The 24004-nt window shown below is 44.5% G+C and overlaps 1 protein-coding gene across 3 annotated transcripts in view; it reads left to right on the top strand.

The window, feature by feature from the left end:
- The window catches only part of DICER1 (dicer 1 ribonuclease III), a 46728-nt gene that overhangs the window by 6461 nt on the left and 16263 nt on the right, over positions 1-24004 (top strand). Inside the window, exons 7-24 of one of the 3 annotated variants that reach the window (XM_015566692.1) lie at positions 622-752; positions 2067-2201; positions 2596-2756; positions 4474-4642; positions 5902-6374; positions 12492-12624; positions 13987-14229; positions 14910-15064; positions 16309-16441; positions 17305-17380; positions 17925-18064; positions 18818-18997; positions 19200-19413; positions 19583-19736; positions 20617-20799; positions 21017-21122; positions 21890-22065; positions 22827-23607. In XM_015566692.1, coding sequence (XP_015422178.1) covers positions 622-752; positions 2067-2201; positions 2596-2756; positions 4474-4642; positions 5902-6374; positions 12492-12624; positions 13987-14229; positions 14910-15064; positions 16309-16441; positions 17305-17380; positions 17925-18064; positions 18818-18997; positions 19200-19413; positions 19583-19736; positions 20617-20799; positions 21017-21122; positions 21890-22065; positions 22827-23607 — 3743 coding nt within the window. Of the gene's footprint in view, positions 1-621; positions 753-2066; positions 2202-2595; positions 2757-4473; positions 4643-5901; positions 6375-12491; positions 12625-13986; positions 14230-14909; positions 15065-16308; positions 16442-17304; positions 17381-17924; positions 18065-18817; positions 18998-19199; positions 19414-19582; positions 19737-20616; positions 20800-21016; positions 21123-21889; positions 22066-22826; positions 23608-24004 lie in introns of those variants that run through there. The other 2 variants (XM_015566693.1, XM_015566694.1) reach the window with 2 other exon arrangements.

The following is a 24004-nucleotide window of genomic DNA, read 5'->3' as shown; positions in this document are numbered from 1 at the left end:
TCCACTGAGCCAAACCGGTTTCGGCTAGTTATTTTGTTTTGATGTTTTAGCTTCACAAAACATGCCCAAATGTGCTTCATTATGACATAGGTAACTTTTTGGTTTATGATTTTGCTATATCAATTGTAGAAAGAAAGTTAAATAGTTGCTTCTAAATAGTTAAAAATACTGGGTTTTATGTGTTTGGGATTATATATTGAAATAAAAGTATAAAATGTGAACCTGAGCTGCTAGGGCACTAATACAACCATGTCATTCCTCTCCTTTTTTTATATGTTCCCAGCATGAGATGTTCTTGTTGGTGTGAATATGTGTTAGTCTGTATTGTTTCTTGGTGAAACGATCTGGTTTTATTGACTACAACAGGAGGGGTGGGTCTGGAGTAGTTCTCATTCTAGCCTAAAAGCTACATTTTTAGGTTGGGGAAAATTCGCTCTAAAGCATGGAGGCGATACAGGTCTCTGAAGTGAGTGACGGTCAGGGTGGTGAGTCTCTAAAATGCAGATGGTTCGGTATAATACAGAATAAGAAGGGGTTCTTTAACTGTCTGAGTCATTGTAGCCCAGAGAACCAACTAGAGCCAACTTGTCCTGTTCACATGGAGTTTCTGTTTGTAACCAGCAAACCAGGTTGCTCAGCAAGTGTCGGCTGTCAGGACGCATTCAGACCTCAAGGTGGGGGAATACGCACACCTAGAAGTACTTGCATCTTGGACTAAAGAGAAATGGAACCAGGAGTTTACTAAGCACCAGGTAAGCCTGGCAGAGACACTTCACTCTGTACATCCCTGCAAGTCCTTGGCTTGGTTTTAAGATGCCCTGCGGCCGTGGCTGGCTGAGTTGGATTGAAAACCCTACCCTCCTGTGCTCTCAGCCCGGAAACCAGCCCGCGCCCTTTCTCACCGTGGTCTCTTCCCAGAGCCGAGTAAAGGCCAGTTTGTGTTGCTCTGATTTCTTGGTGTGATTTACGTGCCTGGGAAGCACGCATCCCGACTCTTTCCAACTTGCAGATAACGTGCTTTCAGAACATGTGCTCTTGAGTGAAATGTCTTGAACCTGGAGACATTTCTTGGTGGAGCTCTTGGGTCTTTGACGAGACTTCCTCTCACTTAACGTTGCCATGTAGCCAGCACGTGTTGAGGGTCTTCTGTGTGAATGTGTTGGTGGATCTGCAGTGGTTAAGAACTGCTTCCTAACCAACTTTTAACAGTCTTCATACAGTCTGCTAGTATGTCTCACATTTTGGGTTAAGTCCACATTAAAAAGCACTTAAGTGTCCACAGAATGATAATCTATTAAAAGAACATTTAATAGCCATAAAAAAGAAGAAAATTTTACCCTTTGCAATAGCATGGACGGACTTAGAGGATGTTATGCTAAGTGAAATAAGCCAGTCACAGAAAAACAAGTACTATATGATCTCACTCATATGTGGAATCTAATGAACAAACTGAACTAACAAGCAAAATAGAGACAGACTCAGACAGAGAGCAGGCAGACCGCTCTGGTGGTGGTGGTGGGCAGGGGGAGGCAGGTGTGGAAGGGTTGAGCAAAAACGAGAAAGAGCTTATGGACACAGCAGCAGTGTGGTGATTGCGGGGGAGGGGGTGGGTAGAGGTGGAAGAGGGGCTGGGGGTATAAATGGTGATGGAAAAAAATAAAATAGGATAAATTAAATGGATAAAACACACTTTGTGTCATCTTCTGGAAAACGTTGTCAATTCAGTGGGGGGGAAAAAAAGAAAAAACTGAATTGTTTTGTGATTTGATTAAATCGACAGGTCTCATTAGTCAAAATATGGCTGTAGGAACCTGAAACCCTGAAATAGATTTAAGAGAGTTATAAAAACATGGTCTCTGTTAGCAAGAATTGTTTTTCATAGTCCGTTTCATGTTTTCCTAATTCTGCTTCTTGGTTCTAAAGTATGAGCTTCCATACATTTAGAATTTTTGTATTAATTTTGACTAATGGATTTCTTAGTTCTCACCTACAATACTCCTTTCATGTAAGTGTGTCCCGTCAGGTGAATGGTACATTTGTTCATACTGATGTCAATTTTATTTTAGGTCCTCATTATGACTTGCTATGTCGCCTTGATTGTTTTGAAAAATGGTTACTTGTCACTGTCAGACATTAACCTTTTGGTGTTTGATGAATGTCACCTTGCAATCCTAGACCACCCATATCGAGAAATTATGAAGGTAAGTTTTTATATTTTATCAGTCTTAATAATTCAGGTGAAATTAATGAGTATAAGCAGTGTTTTTATATATCAAAGCAATAGTATTAGTTACTAATTTTGTGAACTTGGTTCCAGTGTATGAATGAATGAATATTAATGTTCATTTACATCTGTAGTCTATAATAATAAGCTGTAATAAATAATCTATAATAAAACTAAATCTGTAATAAAATTTTAAGCATAAGAAATCTGCCTTTGTGATAAGTGGAACTTTTAAGCATGCTACCATAATTCTGCAAGTAATATTTTTAGTATTTGTCAGTCTTTTTGGACATGTTTTAATATGGTGATGCCTTTTTTATTATGGCCTTGCAAAATGAATTTCTTACTGTTAGTATCTTGTATTATGTTAGCTCTGTGAAAGTTGTCCATCATGCCCTCGTATTTTGGGACTAACTGCTTCCATTTTAAATGGGAAATGTGATCCAGAGGAATTAGAAGAAAAGATTCAGAAACTGGAGAAAATTCTTAAGAGTAATGCTGAGACTGCAACCGACTTGGTGGTCTTAGACAGGTATGCACTTGCGACGGACTTGGTGTGGCCAGGCCCGCTGGAGCTAACTCGAAGCCTGCCTCGCAGGGCACACAGTGGCTGTTAAGAGGGAAGAGTGAGACAGCAGCTCTTCACCAGGACGGCCCTTTCCAGTGCGGGGCTTAACCCTGTTCACACAGAGAGAGGCAGACGGGGGTGTGTCTGCCTGAGGGGAGAATAGTGCATCAGCCTGGCCTTCATATTTGCCGATACTGACAGGGCTGGGGCATGGAGAGTAAATGTGTTCCTTTCCATCCATGTGTGTGCTTTGTTCTTCTGATCTAAATGTCACATGTGAAGGTTTGAAAGAGCATTACTTAGAGAACTCAGTATCTTACAATATGCTTTAGAATAATTGGAAACACCCTGTAGTTTTGAAAATGGATATGAATTTCTGAGAAAGATGTTTATGATTTCTAGGCTCGTCTCTGTGAGGGGGTTGCTATTTTGAGTTTCATTGAAACACGCACACAAATTTTGATTTAAGTTTGTAGAAGGGAGCCTGTATAAATAAGGTTTTTAAATAAATGAAACCAATTTAATACATATTAAAATACCTTTATATTCTTATCAGATACAGTCTTTTAACAAGTAAAGACATATTTAAATACCACAGTTTTCATTCTCAGGCTATGGCTTTAAATCAGACATGGGCTATGAGTCCTGGCTCCACTACTTGTAAGCTGTGACTGCCAGTCCTTCCCTGTTCCCGCATCTGTAAAAGGCCACTGGCAGCGCTGCAGGGGACTCTGCGGTGACTAATTGTGTAGACACCTAGAAAACACCTCGCAGTGCGCCTGGCCTTTAGTAGAATTTTGGAAAATTCTCTTTGTAGAATGAAAAAAAAAGGTAATGTTTTAGGTTATAGAACTCAGGTATCCAAATGCCATACAAAATACAGATCTCTTTAGGACATGCTATTTTTTTCTTCCTTGCAAGGAAAGTAGAGGTATTAGAGCATTAAGTAAAACTTTCTAGGATGATGATGATAGGTAATCTGTTGGATTTGGCATCACCTAGTTCTCTAAGTGTGGCTCTTTGGTTAGGTATAGATTCTGGTTGAGAATAATGAAAAAATATTTAAATATGTCTTTACTGTACTTTTTCCTTAATTATTGTATGTGCTTTTAGAATATTACGTGATACTCTGGTTGTCACATTTTATGAAAGATCCAATGAATGATACTGTAAATGACTGAAAGTTGGGGGAAGCTTTCCCTATAGCAGATTTTATAAAAACACATAAAAAGCAAAGTTGACATTTGCAAATGCTATACCTTCAACTAGTATGGAAATGGATCAATTTAATAACACCTCCCCCTACCATCTAACCCCATCCCTGATTTCTGTTTCTGAAAAGTATCATGTTGAGTTTCTTGAGTATTTTGACCAACATTAATCCTGAGGGGGCAAAAGATGAAAGTCTAAACCTAAAAAACAAAAAACCTGGTATAAAAATGAATTCTCAAAATTCTTTGACTGTCAGCTTTCTGCAGTCATTCCTTGAGCCCTGACAGGCAAACACATAGCATGGACACAAGTGAGCACCACTTCAGGGAGCCGGTGAGCCTGCCTGTTGTCCCAAGTAGGTGTGCAAGCTGAACATAGGAAATTTCTTGCTTGGTTTAGATATGTAGTGGGTCGCAATGCAGTAGTGCATTTACTGTAGTATTGACCACTTTTGTTCCTGATGTTAAAGATACACTTCTCAGCCATACGAGATTGTGGTGGACTGTGGACCATTTATGGACAGAAGTGGCCTTTATGAGAGACTGCTGATGGAATTAGAGGAAGCACTTAATTTTGTCAATGACTGTAATATATCTGCACATTCAAAAGAAAGAGATTCTACTTTAATTTCTAAACAGGTAAGCATATGCAAAGTAAGGATAGGACAGATAATAAAAGGCTTCCGTTTGTGTTTAGTATTGAAATGAAAATATGCTTCTGATGAGGGTAGTTTCTATACTTTTTAATTTAAGGCCTGAACCTTACCTCTTTGGACATGTATCAAACATATATTGGGTTGAGTTTACTAGAGTATAGACCTCCCTGATAGAAGAGGTGACGTAGGATGTTCATGCCATGGCTATTGGAATAAAAGGAATGAGTCTAGTTTTCTTATTTCTTGGTCAGATGAGTTAGTCCCTGCTCAAACCCTTTGGCTAAACAAATTCTTTTGCTGTTTCCTTGTGTGTAACTGGATATGAGCTTGTCATCTCTGAATGGGATCCAGCTTTGAGAAGAGATCCCTTAGGATAGTGGTTCTCAAAGTACGGACCCCAGACCAGCATCATCGGCACCCCCTGGAACTTGTTAGACATGTGAATTGTGGGCTCACCCTGGACCTGCTGAATCTAAAACCGGGGCTGGGTCGAGCTGGCTGAGACTGACAGGCCGTCCAGTCACCCTGATACTTTAAAACTTGAGAACCGTTGTTCTAGGACTTGGCACCTGTTCATGCGTGCTGACACTGCTGCATCTGCATCTCGTTTCTCTCTTGCTGATGTTTTCTGAAGCAGCAATGCCCGACTCTCCTTAGCCCTTGACTTGTCACTAAGTCCGTGTTCCCCCCAGTCTGTCTTTTACTCGCCTGCAGAAGGTTCCTCAGTCTCTCGCTGTGGATTGGCAGTCTGCTCTGAGCTAGGATTGTAAGGTGTGGTTCTCTGCGTATAAAGTTGAAGGAAAATTGTCTTGCTCTTTGATACCTAAAATAAGATGACTCCACTATGGAATTCCTTGTATAGTTACCTGAAAGTAAATGACTCAGTTGTCCTTCTAACTAATCAGAGATCTAAAAATAAAGTTTCATTATCTTTATACAGTTGCATCTTTTAATATCTATTATTTAATTATTTTTGCTGGGAAAAACAAAATGATGGTTCTGGATGTGTGCCTGTGTGTGTGTGTGTGTGTGTGTGTGTGTGTGTGTGTATGACAAAGTAGAGCTTGGAAAGACCACGGGCCCCTGTTCCCAACCTTAGGGCATTAACCTCAGTGTTCACATGAATATGTGGGGTACATTTATTTTGAAGGGGCAGATTGAAGATAACTTAAACCCCAGTTAAGCCTCATAGGGCACTGCTGCGTGAATATTGTGTAACATTTGGCTCTTTCTGTTCTGTAGATACTGGCGGACTGTCGCGCAGTGTTGGTAGTTCTGGGGCCCTGGTGTGCAGATAAAGTAGCTGGAATGATGGTGAGAGAACTGCAGAAACATATTAAACACGAGCAAGAGGAGCTGCACAGGAAATTCCTGCCGTTCACAGACACTTTCCTGCGGAAAATCCACGCCCTGTGCGAAGAGCACTTCTCACCGGCCGCACTGGACCTGAGATTTGTGACTCCTAAAGTGATCAGGCTGCTGGAGATCCTCCGCAAGTACAAACCCTATGAGCGGCAGCAGTTTGAGAGCGTGGAGTGGTACAACAACAGGAACCAGGACAACTATGTGTCTTGGAGTGACTCTGAGGATGATGATGAGGATGAAGAAATTGAAGAAAAGGAGAAGCCAGAGACAAACTTCCCTTCTCCATTCACCAATATTTTATGTGGAATCATTTTTGTGGAAAGAAGATACACAGCAGTTGTCTTAAACAGGTAGATCTCTGCGGTTCGCCTTTTCCCCAGCGCGGAGCCGGGCAGCCTGCTGTTCTGTGAGGCTCTGCGGGGTGGCGTCAGAGCTGCAGGGGCGACGGCATGTCCCCCGCACCATCGCCGCGGCCTGCTCATGGCAGTGCCAGGCAGGGTTGGCAGCGGGCATGTGTGCCCAGCAGCTCTCCCAAAAGGCCCGTTTCCCAGCCCTGAGGTTTGCTCTGGAAGGATGCTAACCTCTAACCCGCCTCAAGTGGAGAACCATTATGTTAAGGTGAAGCCTTTCCTGCTTTGTCTTCAGCTGTTAGGCCCAGCTCAGGTACTTCCTGTCCTGTGCTGCTGTGTTCTGTGGGCGTGTGTCAGTGTTAAGCATTCCGCAGAGAGCCTTGTCCCGAAGGTAATCTTTGGGTAACCGTCATCTCTGGATGGTGTTGTGGCAATTTTTTATGTTAGCTTTTTTACCCCTTAAGTGTTAATTCAAGTGTGCAGTGGAAAAAGTTTTGAACAACTGGATTCGCAACGTGGGTTAGTTCGTAGACTATATATTAGGTTTCCTGAGTCAGGAGAGAGTAAGGTGTTAGGGAAACATTTGGAGAATATTGGCAAAGGAGACAGTGGGTCCCGCCCCTGCCCTTCCTCGGGAGCAGCTGGGCTTCCGGTGTGTGTCCGACGGCCCCGAGGGCTGGTTCTCGGCTTGTGGGCCGGCGCTTTATTTGTAAGGGCCAGGCTCCTCTGTGCTTCAGACAACCTGCTTTCTCGGACACCCATTAATTGGCCCAGTGGGTCCCTAAGAGCCTTTCCTGCAAGTAGTGATCTCTGAGGAGAAATTCAGCTTTGTTTCCTGAGGTGATTTCGGGTTTTTTCTTTCTGAACTGCTTCTGACTGGTTTGGGATTTTTGAAAACTTAGTTGAGTAACGAGAAATTGGGCCCTGGGGCCGCCGTCTGGTGGTTCGCAGTCTGGTAATTTTCATGGTCATTGGCCTGATCCCTGTGATGAACACACAGTAAAGCAGCGTCAGGGAGTGAATTCCGCCGAAGCCAGGAGTTTAAGGTTGGGAAGGGACTTCACTGACTACCTAATCCAGCCACTTACTTTTGTATGAAAGAGCCAGGGCCTCGGGAGGAAAAGCGGTTTCCTCTGCGTTAAGTTGCGTCAGTGACAGACAGTGCGCGCAGCCTGACATCCGCTCCTGGTTTCCAGTTCCCTCTGCAGTCACGGTGCCCCTGGGCGTCACAAACACGACCCCGCTTTGCTCGGGTGGGAAGGCTGCCAGGCGCGGCCAGGACGGCTGTTGGGATCAGCCTGGGAGAGAGGCATTTCAGCGGTCAGGAGGTTTACTATTGGCACCGTCCTGGCCTGGTTATAGACATACTCCCCGCCCCCCTTCCAGGACGGTTTAAGAATTAAATTTTCTGGGGCTTGGAGAGGAGAAGTGGGGCTATTTTCTTCCTGCCGCCTCCTCTGCATGTGTTTTTAAATGTGGAGATGGGCCAGGTCTCATTGCAAGAGCATTAGTCTGAAAAGGTTTATCGAAAACCAGTCATTGCTTCCTATTGACTTTGAGGATCAGATTAATTGCGATCAACTCTCATAAAATGTGGCTGGAATTTAGTGTTGGATGATGAATCAAGAGCGATTTGAGGGTTGACTTTATGGGCAGCTAATTGAATATACAATAGAGGTCTTGTTCCAGTTTTTTAATAAGCTTAGAAAAACTTCCTGAAGTCCAGATTCTTTCCTTCCATCAACTTAATGGGAGGAAAAGCCCTTCTTCAGCGAACAGCTTCTTGGAGCTGTTCTTGGAGGGTGAGCTATTGTAATCCACGGGCAGTTTTCTCCTCTCCTCATTGAAAAATAAATCGCAGCCACTTCTGTGTACAGAGGAGGTGCACACACAGTCTTAGGCTTATAGCTTTCCTTTTGCCTTACATGTGGGGCTTTAGGGTTTATAACTTATCTTTGTACATACGTATTTTTCAACTTCACAGCACTTCGTGAGGCGGAAGGCAGATAATTTTACTCTATTATAGATGAGGAAACGGAGATGCAGTTGGTGACTCTCCCAAAATAACACTGGTAGGAAGTGCAGAGAATGGCTTCCCTTCTCTAAGTCTAGTGCTCTCTTCCCTGTGTAACTTCCTAGCACTGTGACATTGGACAAACCAGGGTTCACACCCCCCCATTTCCCTAATAACCTTTTGTTTACACAAAAGTTGCAAAGATGTGCAGAGGTCCCCTGTAGGCGCTCCCCCTCCCCCCCCCAGCTTTTCCCCGCCTGTGCTGTTAACATCTTACGTTATCACTAGGAGCCCGCATGCTCGGGTAGCTCTCTGCCGCTGGCCACCCGCCATCGCCGCTGGTAGCTCTCCTAGCTCTCCACTGCTCTGAGCTCCTGCCCGCCCTCCTGCAGCTCTCCACCACTTGTAGATGGGTCCTGATGTTACAGTGTAACAGATAACGAGCACATTCCTCTCTTACTAGGTAGGATTCTATAGCATAGGATAGGATTATATAGGATGGCACATTTGTCACAACCCAGAAGCTAACATTGGTGTGTGACTATGAACTAAACTCCAGACTTGATTTGAATGTCACCAGTTTTCCTATTAACATCTCTTCATGCATTTGCGTGTATGTCTCCCTAATCTCGGGTCTCACAGCTTGTCAGTCTGCCCTTGTTTGGATGACCTTGGCAGTCTTGGAGTCAGTCCGGTCGGGCATTTTGTAGAATGCCTCTCACTTTGAATTTGTCTAACGTTTTTCTCAGTGTTAGCCTGGGGTGTTAGGCTGTGGAAGAACACCCCAGAGATGAAGTGCCCTTCCCGTTGTATTAGGGTTCGCGGCATCAGCTCGAAGCATCACAGGTGACGCTGGACTGGCTCACCTGGCTCACTGGTGTTTGCTGGCTCCTCCCGGTAGCGGTTCTTTGGCCCTTTTCTTCCTTATCCTTTGGAAGCAAGTCACCAAGTCTGGTTTATCCTGGGAGGGCGGGTTAAGCTCCGTTCCCGGAAAGGGGCTTCTCTGTGTAAGTTGTTAGAATTCTCTGTCAGGAAAACAGGTCTCTGTGATCCTGTCTGCCTGTTTGTGTTTACTGGATCAGGATGGATTCATGTTTGTTTATTTTCTACTTTGGGTTGTAACCTAATACTAGGTTATTCATTTTGTTGCTCACATGGTCCACACCTTTGGGGCTGGCTCCTGGTTCCTGTGATGTGCCGCCTCCCCTTGTGTTTGAGCACAGCCTTATGGTCTGATGCTACTCAATGCCCAGCTCCTGTCCTTTCCCTGCAGAACAGTCATTCCTCCAGGGAGCTCTGGCTCCTTTTTTTATTTCTACCCACTCTACAGAGGTACATTTTGTGAAAGTTACCTAATGCCTCAGCCTCTTCATCTGTAAAATAGTAGCAATAGCTCTCTCTCGTATTGGACATTGTATGTAAAAATGGCTTTTTTCTCACCTGACACACAGTAGGAATACAGTGTCAATGTGTTATAACTATCAGTGGTTGTTTTTTTGGTAAGATCATACAGGAGTTACGTTTGATTTTCTCACTTTGATAAGAAAATATAAAGAGTAAAGATATCATTAAAGGTACTAGAGGCCCAGTGCAGGAAAATTTGTGCACTCAGGGGTGAGGGGTCTCTCAGCCAGCCTGCGCCCTCTTGCAGTCCGGGACCCCTCAGGGGATGTCCGACTAATGGCTCCCTATGAGGAGTGGGCCTAAGCCGTCAGTTGGACATCCTTACGCTGCCACGGAGGTAAGAAAGGCTCCTGCCGTTGTGCTGGCCAGCCATGAGCTGGCTTCTGGCCGAGTGACGCTCCCCCTGTGGAAGTGCACTGACCACCAGGGGCAGCTCCTGCATTGAGCATCTGCCCCCTGGTGGTCAGTACACGTCATAGTGTCTGGTTGTTCCACCATTAGGGTCAATTTGCATATTACCCTTATATTATATAGGATTGTTGATAACATATTTCAGTACCTGGCAGACATTTCAGATGATGTGTTTGTATCTATGAATTTTCCCCTTTTTGGCTCTCTGTGAATTAGCATGTTTAGTCAAGTCAGAAGCACATTTACTGGTTTTCAGAATCTAGCATGCGTAGTTCTCATTTTGGACCACGCTGTTTCCAGTGTAATTGGGTAGGCAGTGTGCATTTGCACAGCCAGTGCCCACTGTGGTGAGGTAGGTGCAGAGGTGGAAGCATCCAGAAACTCTTCATTTGGACAGTATGTCTGTCAAACATAATACAACAGTAATGATTTTTAAGATTCATTTTGTTAAAAAAATGAATTACAAAAACATTGGTCTCTGATGGATTTGAAATAAAAACAATAACCAGTTTGCTGTAGATAGATTGAGAAGCTCTGAGCACTGGAGGGCAGCGTAGTTTACCACGTGGCTTGCTGGTGGGACGACGCACATAGACTCACTGTAAAAGGCCAGAGAACAAGTGAGATGGTGTCTCCCAGTCCTCTGTCCCGTGACTTCTCCAGGCAGCTTGTCTGGCTGGTCCGCTCTGCAGTAGCAGACCTGTGTCGCTTCTCCGAAACCCACAGCTTCGACTTGGGCATGTGGCTTGGCATCCCTTCAACTCACCTGAGAGAGAAATATGTGTTCTCTCTCTAACTTTTCCAGCCTAGGCATAGAGCCTTTAGTGATTTCTCACAAGAGATTTTGTTTATTAATGTGCATATTGTGTCTTCTGTTCTCTGCAGCGTCGATGCGCATGTCATTAGGAGAAATAACCCACTCTCAGGGCCTCCGTCTCAGCTGATTGGAGTCTGCCAGGCGGATCACTTGGCAAAGTAAAACATGTCCTCTGGCTGATCAGGAGTAACTTGAAACACATTGTTTTAACCTCCGTTGCATTCACATTGATGCTTGCTCACCTAAACTTAAATTTGGAAGTCCATATTTCTAAGATCATTGCATATTTTAGATGTGGGGTATGTTATTCGTGTGCATGTGGCATTGCTTTCTGTTACAGATGTCATAGTTTGTTGTAATAACTAAACAAAGCTTGGAATGTGCTAAGGACGTTTCTGATCCTAACGTTTTCAGTGCTAGGATTGTAGGCAGGCTCCCAGGCTGTGCTGACGGGGAGGCAGCAGGGTATTTTAGATGGCCACTCAAAGTTTCCTCCAGCTCTTTGATATTAGTCTGTTTCATGTATTTAGAAAAGGAAAAAAGAATGGTTTGACTTAAAAAATGCAATTTTCTATTAGGAATTTATGCTATGTTGTATGACTTCAGAAGGACCATATGGAATCGCTTACGTCAGGTGTGGAACCATTTATCCTGTGTGCTGAGTTTTGAATGCGGATATTTCCAAAATAGCTGTGATGGCCGTGCTAACTGTTCACCTTCTGTGCGTGTAAAGTGATCTCCGCCTGCAGCTCTTCCCTGTCTCAGCGGGAAGGCCGGCTGAGGTGATGGGCACCTGGGCGAATGCTGAGAAGCAGGCCATGTCGCGCTCTTTCCTCCGAGGGTGGGACGGGCTCTGGATGCTGTGCCCAGGCCCCGTGTCAGCGCCGGGGGACCGGGATGGGGGTGGGGGGCAGGTGCTCTCTCCCTGGAGCTGCTCTCGGTGCAGGGTGCCAGGGAGACGGAGCCCTGCCCAGGCTTCTTTCCGCACACAGCTGGGCGTCTCAGGCTCCTCTGCTGCAGAGCTTCTCCCTTGGCGCAGGGGGTGTGAGCGTGGCACAGACACTAGGGCAGGCCTGCCGCCCCAGGTGGTGCCAGCGCCGAGAGGCGCATGCGGCCTGCAGCTGAGGTGGAGGAGGAATTGCTGTTTCTCTGCCTGCTCTGGCTCTGTCCCTTCCTGGGCCACATTTCTGTTACGTCCTCACCCAAATTAGAGAGTTTGAGGCACTGTGACCATCGTATCCATCAGGCTGTGTCAGCCTCGGCCCTGTGGCTGTGTTACAAGAATTGGGCCCACAAACCTACTCAGTGCGGAGTGGCATTGGTTTCTGTTGAAGCTACTTGGGGAAAGTGCCATTTTGTTAGGTGTATTGGCTAAATAGGTGCATTTCCGTTTTAAGGGAGACATATAAACAAGGTCTAAATGGTTTCCCCTCACCAACGTTTAACTTCAAAATGTATATGATTTTCTTAGGTTGATAAAGGAAGCTGGCAAACAGGACCCAGAGCTGGCTTACATCAGCAGCAACTTCATCACTGGGCACGGCATCGGGAAGAACCAGCCCCGCAACAAGCAGATGGAAGCGGAATTCAGGAAGCAGGAAGAGGTGACTGATGTTAAAATCACTACAGTGACAGCGTTCAGCGCACAGGCGACACACTGCCCCTAGGCACTCCCTTTCTTCAGGCGCCTCGGCCTTTTCCTGTACGACAGGATGCCTGTTCATACACGGCTTCTCCTGAGGTGGTTGTGTAGTGATTCATAAATTGAGAATTAGAATTGCCCTGGTAAATCAGCTTTGTGTCTTATTTGCTATCAACCATTGCACTTTCCTTTATCAACCCGAGGCACACAGCTCCGTTTCCTAGGAAAACGGCACGCGTAGCCGCCACTCCTGATGACGCGGATGGCTGAAGCAACAAATGAAAGCTTTTCCTGGAATGGCTTTGTTTTGTTTTCCATAAAGATTTTGGCTTAGTTTTTTTCATACTTTTTAAGATTTTAATACAGGAAATAGCACTGTAAAGGTGCGAAAGCCTAATGTAGTATTCTGGCTCTCAAACAAAATATTTTTATTTAAAGTTTGTTATTTAACTTAAAAGTAGCAGAATAATTCACATTGATGCCGTTTTCTATGTCCTAGCTTTTTGATAACATTCCATTTGGGGAGTCTGATGGCCAGAGGCTGATAGATCTGTCTCAAACCCCATTTACTTTATTATTTAACTTACCCTGAGTTGGGAAATGGTGTTATTTTAAATCTAGGAAGAAAAAAGTTTCACTTTATTTTTTAACTAGAGGCCCGATGCACGAAATTCGTGCAAGAAGCTTGGCCCTCGAAGCCCCGGTTGCCTTGACCGGCCCTTGCAGCCTCTTGCAGCCTTGGTTTGTCCGGTTGTTCTGCTGTTTGGTCTAATTAGCATGCTAGCTCTTCATTATGTAGGATTCTAATTTCTGCATTAGAAAGTTCTCACGATTCCAGAAAATAAATAATGCCTTGCCTGTAATTTTTAATTTCAACTGATTTGGAGATTTTAGTGAATTTTGACATCTTTAGGGGATGTTGGCACAGTCTCACAGACAGATATCACTGTGGGGGGTCAGAATGTCAGCAGGACGCAAGAAGTGGATTCATTGGGTCACTTTGTTGGCAGGATTCTTTTGTGGTCATTAAAGACGCCAGCCCCTTCAACGTGAGGCTTTCTGTGGTTTGTGCATGGACATGTCTGTAAAGTTGGAAGACACTTCGATTTCTCACGTCATATTCAGTTGAAAACTATTGTTAAATCAGAACTTCTTTGCCCATGTGTTCATGCAGTATGAATTTTGTTTGATGTCATCTTCCTTAGCTTGGCCTTAAAAATTTAGCATGCCCAGAGTATATGTCAGAAATGACGGTTGTCACTTTTACTACATTTTTTTTGGAAAATTTTTTAGAATTGCTTTTATTTGGTGGATTTTTTTTCAGGTACTTAGGAAATTTCGAGCACATGAGACCAACCTGCTAATTGCAACAAGTATTGTGGAAGAGGGTGTTGATATACCAAAATGCAACTTGGTGGTCCGTTTTGATTTACCCACAGAGTATCGATCCTATGTTCAATCTAAGGGAAGAGCAAGGGCACCCATCTCCAATTATATCATGTTAGCAGATACGGACAAAATCAAAAGTTTTGAAGAAGACCTTAAAACATACAAAGCTATTGAAAAGGTAAGATCCAAAAGTTAAAGTTATTTCTGTGTGCACAGAGATAGATAAAAATTCATCTACAGAGAATGACCTCAACAGGCCTGTGCAGTGTGTACATGATAAGAAAGTCGAACATAAGGGTGATGCAAAAGTAGGTTCACAGTTGATTGTATGGAAAATAATACAATAATTAATAAATCACAATACAAGAATAAACTCTGTTTCATGTACTTAGAACTGTTAACCTACCTTTGCCCCTCCCTGTAATTACAAACAGCCAGCAGCATTTTCTAAAGCGCTTGCAAGCTTACAGTAAAATGGAGAAAGTGGTCATATGGATTATTCAGGAAGAATGCCTGGAAAGCACACTGAGTGTGGACAGGTAGTGACAGTTGACGGTTTGGGTTCTGGAGTGATGTCAGAATGATATTGCTCCTATACTAATGGAAGAGACTGGTAATTGTGTGTGTGCGTGCGCTGTGCACGGTAAGCCTTGCACCTTTATGACGAGTGTCCCCCGTGACCGGTTCTAGAAGGAACGCACGGGGAGGAATTTTCTGCAGCAGGCGGCTTTGGAGTATTGAAGTGTGTTTGGAAGAGAAGTTTCCTGTCAAGGGGCCTTTTTCTAGAGGGACGGAGGTGGACAACGCACAGATGGCACAGGCGTTAGTTGCCTCACAGATTCTGTTTTAAATGTTCAGATCTTGAGAAACAAATGCTCCAAGTCAGTTGACACTGGGGAGACTGACATTGAGCCTGTGGTGGACGACGACGACGTGTTCCCGCCGTACGTGCTGAGGCCCGATGACGGGGGTCCACGCGTCACAATCAACACGGCCATTGGGCACATCAATAGGTACGTGTGAGCTCACCAGCGTGGAAGTCTGAGTACTGAAGGTTTCAGTCTAAACCTGTAGGGACTGCGTTGTTGTTTATCTTTTGCAAACAGAGACCCATCTTTCCATTTATGGCTTGTAATATTTTGATAAGAGAAAAATATGAAGTTGCTTTTTTCCATTCGTTCTTCTTTTTAGTCAAGGGGCTAAAACAGTATTGTGCAATGAAAATGTTTAGTTCCCATCGACAAGCTTGACACAATGAAGGTGTGCTTATTTTAACTAGATTTAATTTTACAATGCTCACTAAGTTTTTCTGAATTCTGAAGTTTATTGTTTTGTGCCACAAAGGTTGGGAAATATTGAATTTTTCACCTGCAACAATTTAAGATTATGATGAATTAACTTGTATAGTTGAGTATGTTCTGATTTACTTGGTCCTGACTTGGTAATAACATTTCTAAGAACGAAAAAAAGCAGATACATGCCTCGAGTATGTATCAGGATAAGTCTTATGCAGAGGTAAAACACAGGAGCAGCCAGCATAAGACTTTCTTTCAACTTTTTATTTCAAAATAAATTAAAACTTTAAAATGTTGCAAGAATACTAGTAAGCACTCCCATGCCCCTCACCCAGAGAGGCCTGTCCAGGTTTCACGGGATGTGCTTGGTAGTGGAAGAATCCCTCCTGGGGCCTGGGTTTGTCTGTTTTTCTCATCACCTCTTTCCCCTCCAGCCTGGAACTGATCTTACGCTTCCTTGACTTTAGTGGCCTTGCAGCTTTTGAAGATTCCAGGCCAGTCACTTTGTGGCCTGTCTCTCAATGTGGCTTCACCTGGCAAGTGTAAGATCGTTAAGGAACAAGCACTGGCGGTGTGCTCTCTTAACAGACTCAGAGCCTCTTCTGCACGCACTGTCCAGCATGTAGTCACTGGACACATGTGACTATTTAAGTCCAGATTTCAATTTTAATTAAAATGAAATAAGGTAAAAAGTTTAGTTCCCTGGCTGCCCTCTCCACCTTTCAGGGGCTTAGTGGCCGCCTGGTGGACAGCGTCCTTCCAGAGCATCGCTGCAGGAAGTCTGTTAGACACACTGTTCCTTGTTGACAGTGTGAAGCAGTGAGGCCCCCACTCCACTAAGTGCCGCTCCAGCAGAGGGGAAGAGGGACCGCAGAAGTCAAGCTGAGGGTGTGACTGTCAGTAACATGTTCTCATTTGTCTCTCAGTGTAGATTGAGCATCAGAATTCCTTTTTCTCCCCAGATACTGCGCTAGATTACCAAGTGACCCGTTCACTCACCTAGCTCCTAAGTGTAGAACCCGAGAGTTACCTGATGGGACATTCTATTCAACTCTCTACTTGCCAATCAACTCACCTCTTCGAGCCTCCATTGTTGTAAGTTTAGAGAAATGATGTGCCTTCAGTATCACTGCATAACTCACAGACTCGCAGAATTGGGGTGTATGACCTCGAGGTCCCGCCAAGATCCGATCAGTGTCTGCATTTCTGACAGAACCGTTCAGCTGTGGCTTAGATGCGCACAATGACCCCGAATTCGAAGTTGTCATTGGGCTGCTCTATTGCTCTCCTGACTTGAGGCTCTGTCTTTGAGTAACTGCTATCTGTCCTTGGTCCCAATGCTCATTTCCAGATATTCGAAGATGACTAATTTCTATTGCACATTAAAAGTTGTTCAGAACTGTTATCATGTATTTGGTAGTGAAATCTTGATATATCTTTATTTTTTTGTTACATGCTTGTAGATTAATGAAAATAAAATATATTAAAATTGAAATTCACCAAAATTGTTAATTCTTAGTTATAATTTATTCAGTTTTCCTGGGAAAGATTTTTTTTTATATATATATTTTATTGATTTTTTACAGAGAGGAAGGGAGAGGGATAGAGAGTCAGAAACATCGATCAGCTGCCTCCTGCACGCCCCCCACTGGGGACGCGCCCGCAACCAAGGTACATGCCCTTGACCGGAATCGAACCTGGAACCCTTCAGTCCACAGGCTGACGCTCTATCCACCGAGCCAAACTGATCAGGGCCTGGGAAAGATTTTTAAAGTTGGCTATCTTAGATATGGAGAATAGGATTTTTTAAACTTGTGGACATTTTTCAAAAGAAAGAACTTTCCTCTGGTAAATTTCAACCTGAAAGGTATTGGGACAGATGTTCTGTAGACATTTTAGGTGTTAATGACAATATAGCTGCGTGCGTACACAATGGAAATATTTCTTGTTACTTTCAGGGTCCCCCGATGAGCTGTATACGATTGGCTGAAAGAGTTGTAGCTCTTATTTGCTGTGAGAAACTGCACAAAATTGGTAAGCATTTCAAAAGCACGTGCAAATAAAAATAAAGTTAAAAGCATTGTAAAGCAAAAGCATGTCAAGGACTTCATAGGTCGACGGGTTTTGTGGAGCTGTGAGCTGTGTCGGGGGAGGAGGCTTGGTTTCCCACCGCTGAGCTACAGACAATTCTCCCTTTCCGCCTTCTTTACCGACTCCTTTTAGATACATAAAGGTTTCCATATACTGCTGAGTCATGAATGTCTCTCAAATTAACCTATGTCAGTGTACACGTTCATCCACTTCCTTAAAAATGGGAGGACGTGATCCCCATGGCTTTTGTAAAGTGATGACAATGTGCTCTTTTCCTGTTCGGATGCTTTTATTTTTGAAATTCTGCTCATATTGAATATATGGATTCAGCACAGACTTTGCCTTAAGTATCACGTTCGATTACGTTTTTATTAAGAGCAAAGGCGCTGTAGTTGTCATTACCCTTCCAGTTGCTTCCTCTGTGGCGTTGACTGATTAGGGAGGCAACATCTGCATTGTATGTGACAATTCTCTTTACGTTTCGTAGGCGAACTGGATGACCATTTGATGCCAGTTGGGAAAGAAACTGTTAAATATGAAGAAGAGCTAGATTTGCATGATGAAGAAGAGACCAGTGTCCCAGGCAGACCAGGTTCTACAAAACGAAGACAGTGCTACCCAAAAGCAGTTAGTATTGGTTAGAGCCGAGTACAAGTCTGGCCTTGTCACTTCCTTTCCTGCTGCATCAAATCTCGGCTCCCCTGGCTGGCTTCCCAACCCTGTCATTTGGCCCCTCTGGACGCCACTGCTCCCCACCGCTCCTTCCCTCCGATCTGCCCCTGCCCACTCGGACATGGCTCCTCTTTTTCTTTCCGAAAGGATTCTTCGACTCACCTATCAGGTTCTATCCAGAACAAGTGTATTTCTTTTAAAGAGGTATTCTTTGTTTTACTCACTGTAGTGATAAGGTGCTGGCTTTACTTATGTGTGGGGCTAAGACAGAAGAGGATTTGTATGATCAAATAGATAAGGGGAAGGGTGCCTGTTCAGGGTGAGGGGCACACTGGTGGGCATAAGTACAAATACCTGTCAGGAGTTAGGGTGTGGCCTGCTAGGCGTCAGAATCCGTTCTCTCGGCGTATGTGTCCAGGTGGATCGGTGGCAGTTCATGCCCTAGAGCAGCCGAGTCTGACTTCTGGTTCCAGCTGTAGAATCAGCAGTGCATTATGGGTAGGTGAATGTGGGCCTTGCATCCCAGACCTGAGAAATGCTTCTTTACTCTCCAGCGGGCTACGTGATAGGAGGTCTCGTGCCTCAGTTCTTTTCTCAGCTCCTCATCAGCATTTGGTAGAGCCAGGAGTAAGTTTCTTTTCTTGCCAACATCTGGAAAAGAGGCAATTATATTTGAGCATGATGCTGAGTTTTTCTTCCCAATTCTAGATTCCAGAATGTCTGAGGGATAGTTATCCCAAACCCGATCAGCCCTGCTACCTGTATGTGATAGGAATGGTTCTCACGACCCCATTACCTGATGAACTCAACTTCAGAAGACGGAAGCTCTATCCCCCCGAGGACACCACCAGATGCTTTGGGATACTGACAGCCAAACCCATACCTCAGGTGAGGCACTGCACCATGACTACCGATATTAGGAGGAAAACGACTGAGAGTGACGGCCTTGTTCCCACAGTGTGTGCAGTATTTACAAATTGAGCTGTCTCTCCTGCTTCCCGATAGAAAGCATCACTTCCCTCCTGAGGTGAAGTGTGTAGAAAGGCTTCGGTACCTGTTAACGTGGGCGCTTTGTCTCCTTTGTGCTAAGATTCCGCACTTTCCGGTGTACACTCGCTCTGGAGAGGTCACCATATCCATCGAGCTGAAGAAGTCCGGCTTCACGCTGTCTCTCCAGATGCTCGAGTTGATTACAAGGCTCCACCAGTATATATTCTCACATATTCTTCGCCTTGAGAAGCCTGCACTAGAATTCAAGCCCACAGACGCCGACTCAGCCTACTGTGTTCTACCTCTGAATGTTGGTAAGGCCCCGACTCGACAGAAGGAACATTGGGCTTGGCAGCTGCTTCTGTACATAATGCAGAAGCCTTGCCGTGGCTGCTCTGTGTTAGACACATGTGACTGCAGAGCTTACCTCAGAGTCCTCTCCTGTTGGTGTTTTAACAGCTAACCGTTTTTTTCTTCCCTAAGTGAATGACTCCAGCACTCTGGACATTGACTTTAAATTCATGGAAGATATTGAGAAGTCAGAAGCTCGCATAGGCATCCCCAGTACAAAGTACTCAAAAGAAACCCCCTTTGTTTTTAAATTGGAAGATTACCAGGACGCAGTTATCATTCCAAGGTGAGCGGTTGGCCGGGATGAGGGCTGGCGGGGCGTTGTTTCCGAAGAGTCACATGTTCGCATGGGAGGGCGAGCGCTGCGGTCTGGCATTGCTGTTTCCCTTCATGGTGGACTTGTTTTCTCCAGTTTCTGTCCTTATAAAACAACACCTAAATCCTGTCGTTGAAGATCAGGTCATCTGATGGTGTTGACAGGCTTTCTTCCTAAAACCACCCTCCTTTTAATCCCCAAAGTCTTCGAGAATTTGATGATAAATAACATTTCGCTTAACAATTTTATAAGGAATAATGTTATTAAGTTCGAAGGAACTAGTAAATCTGAATTTTTCTTATTTTGTACAAATGTAGGGAATGGAGATTTTAGGCACTTTCAGAGTTTGAGCGCTGGCTCTAATGCTTTTCACCTGATTTTTTTTCTTTGTGTGCCTCAAAGCCATAGCTAGTGTTAGCTGTCATCCACCTACCAGCATTAGTAACGGTGTAGTAGCCCACCTCCGTGGCCGGTGTGTCACGGTCGCATTAGTAATGTACAGGTGTCTGCTCTGCTTGAGTATTGGAAGTTTTCTGTACTGTTTAGATTGATGGAACTAAGAGTTACTTAACGATGCCCTTTAGCTTCCGTGTGTTACGGAGGGATAGATACTAAGAAAGAAGGGGAGAATGGTCAGGTAGGTTTTGCTCGATATAAATGTAGTGCTTTTTTTTCAAATCCATTTGAAATATATAATTTGGAATTAAAGTTTTCATTAATGTTATTTATTTTTAACCTTTTGAACTCTTACTTTACAATCGTGTTTCCATTTCCATATTAAAAACAGTGAGTTGTGTTTTGAGAACAGTTGGTTTAAACCACAAGTCATTATTATTATTATTTTTTTTAGGTATAGAAATTTTGATCAACCTCATCGGTTTTATGTTGCTGATGTGTACACTGACCTTACCCCACTGAGCAAATTTCCTTCCCCCGAGTATGAAACTTTTGCAGAATATTATAAAACCAAGTACAACCTTGACCTGACCAATCTCAACCAGCCACTGCTGGATGTGGACCACACATCCTCAAGGTAAGCCTACCCCTGAGGCGCTTTTCCAGCGCGCAGTAGGCACATGCAGAGGTTCACGGTATCCTGCCTCCTTGGACCCTGAACCCAGAGGCTGTGCACACAGACTGCCCAGGGGGTGGTCCAGCGTCCGTGGCGGCGACGAGCTCTTCAGGCGGGCAGGCGGCACTGGGAGAGCGGACTTGGTCTGTTTGATAAAATGGTTTTGCCGTTTTTGCAGACTTAATCTTTTGACACCTCGCCATTTGAACCAGAAAGGGAAAGCCCTTCCTCTAAGCAGTGCTGAAAAGAGGAAAGCCAAATGGGAAAGTCTGCAGAATAAACAGGTAACGTTATGAGCATCACTTAATAAAGATAAGTTTGCATTTTATATTATCAAGTGAACTAAGTGACTTGTAAACGTTTTGGAAATTGCCCAACCCTTAGGTTTTGTTTTGGTTTAACTGATGTTATGTGTTGACTTTTATTTGAGTATTTTTTTGGTAAGTATGAGCAGTTTAACTTTTACCTGTGGTCCATTGGTACAGTTGTACATGAATCATCCTTATAAATTCTAGGCTAAATCCCATTTGCCCTCAAGGATTATTTGAAAAAATTTTTTTTCAATATATCAATTACAGCTGACATTAGTTTCCGGTGTACAGCATAGTGGTTAGACATTATATAACTTTACCCACATAAGCCCTTCCGTAAGTCCTCCACCTCCCTGACACCATACATATTATTACAGCATTATCCACTGTATTCCCTCTGCTGTACTTTCCATCCCTGTGACTGTTTGTAACCACCAATTTGTGCTTCCTAGTCCCTTCACCTTTCACCCAGCCCCTCCCCCTCCTCACCGAGCAGCCATCAGTTTGGCTTATATATTTGGTCCCTTGACACAATGATACCATGAAGTCATCCTTATAAATCCTAGGATAAACCCCATGTGGCCTTCAAGGATTTGTATGAAAATATTTTCAAAACTAAGATTTTGCTAGTACTTATGATTTTTGTCCTTATCCAGTAGTGAAAGTGATCTCAGCTTTGTTTTCCATTCTTCTGTGTGTTTGCTTTATATTAATGTTTTCACATTTCTTCGTATTCAAAGATACTGGTTCCCGAACTCTGTGCTATCCATCCGATCCCAGCCTCGCTGTGGCGGAAAGCCGTCTGTCTCCCCAGCGTTCTGTACCGCCTTCACTGCCTTCTGACCGCCGAGGAGCTCCGAGCCCAGACAGCCAGCGATGCCGGCGTGGGAGTCAGATCCCTTCCTGTGGATTTTAGGTAGGCCTGTTTACAAAAGAACTGAATTAAATTTAAACTTTAACTTTATCTAAAATGGTTCTTAAAAGACTAAAAGAACAGGGATGCCTAATAGGTGACATAAATGCATCCTTTGATTCCTAAGTGAAAAATCTACATATTGAGTCCTGTGTTCCTGTGATGTTGTAGAGGGAGGTGAGAACTAGGATCAAAAATAGTCACCCCTCCCTCAGTGATGGGAGCTGAAGTGAAAACAGTCCTTGTAACCGTGCTGACATTTGAAGCCTGCTTCCTCTTACAAATCGGATTTACACTGAAAAGCAGTGCCTTGGTATCTTCGTCTTCATTATGTTCTCCCCACATTATTTCCCCACTAGTAAAGTCTCTGCACTCTCTGGGAATTATTGGTTTAACCTCTCAGATTAATTTTGATTATCCAGTTGGCAAGACCACGTGGTTCTGGAGAGTGAGGGACTTTAAAATGGAATGGCAGGAACTGTTGTTCGCTCCTCTTCCACGTTGGTAGCTTAGGCGCAGAGCGGTGATGTGAATTGCCCAAAGTTTCCCAGCTCGTGAGCCGGGGGACTGACCCGGCTTCAGCGCCTGGCGGCCACACTGTTCCTGATGGGATGGAAGCAGCGCAGGCTTCTTCCTGGGAAACTGGTTTCTCCGCTCAGTAGGAGCACCAATACAGGGATCTCTGTGTCATAGCCAGATGACTCTTGCTCTAGGCCTAGCCCTTTTGAAGGATCTGATGAAAAGTTATAAAAATGTCTTTGCAGATACCCTAACTTAGACTTTGGGTGGAAAAAATCTATCGACAGCAAATCTTTCATCTCAATTGCTAACTCCTCTTCAGCTGAAAATGATCATTACTGTAAGCACAGCACAATTGTCCCTGAACATGCTGCACATCAAGGTGCTAGTAGAACCTCCTCTCTAGAGAATCATGACCAAATGTCTGTGACCTGCAGAGCGTTACTCAGTGAGTCACCTGGTAAGCTCCCCATTGACGTGCCCACAGACCTCACAGCAATTAACGGTCTTTCTTACAATAGAAATCTTGCCAATGGCAGTTATGATTTAGCTAACAGAGACTTTTGCCAAGGAAATCAGCTGAATTACTACAAGCAGGAAATACCTGTACAACCAACTACCTCATATACCATTCAGAATTTATACAATTGTGAGAACCAGCCCACGCCCAGCGATGAATGTACTCTACTGAGTAATAAATACCTTGATGGAAATGCTAACAAATCTACCTCAGATGGCAGTCCCGTGGGGGCCGCGGTGCCTGGTCCCACAGAAGCTGTTGCCGTGCGCGAGGACAGGCAGGGCTCTGTGCAGAGCCCCTCTCCTGGCTACTCCTCCAGGACTCTGGGCCCAAACCCTGGACTCATTCTTCAGGCTTTGACCCTTTCGAATGCCAGCGATGGATTCAACCTGGAGCGGCTCGAGATGCTGGGGGACTCCTTCCTAAAGCACGCCATCACCACGTATCTATTTTGCACTTACCCTGATGCGCACGAGGGCCGCCTTTCATACATGAGAAGCAAAAAGGTAAGAGTTCCTCCTTTTACGTTGAGAGTTGGAACAATTATTCATTGTGCCCGAATTGGCTGCAAGTATTGGGTAGTTTCAGGGGAGAAGAAAGGTATTAACCTCAGGGACCCCACCCCGTCATGTGCCGCTAAAGCCTGTGGCATGCATGCCCAGGAGTGACACAGATCTGCTTGTCACCGATGAAGCACTCAGGTTTGGGGGCTGCTGATCTGAGGTGACTGACTTACTGATAGACATTCAGTTCAGATGCAGCATGTGTGAGAGCTCGTGCCCTCCTTAACGGAGGTGAATGAGGTGTTTACCTGGGCGGGCGCTGTCTTGGTGGACAAGACACTGCTACCACGGGGCGCGCGTCTCCGAGGCACAGGGTGCTGGGGGAGGGGAAGCAGCACTT

This window comes from Myotis davidii, unplaced genomic scaffold (genome assembly GCF_000327345.1).
Source record: "Myotis davidii unplaced genomic scaffold, ASM32734v1 scaffold443, whole genome shotgun sequence".
Lineage (NCBI taxonomy): Eukaryota > Metazoa > Chordata > Mammalia > Chiroptera > Vespertilionidae > Myotis > Myotis davidii.
The sequence above is the reverse complement of the archived record's forward strand: the minus strand, read 5'-3'. Positions and strand labels throughout refer to the sequence as shown.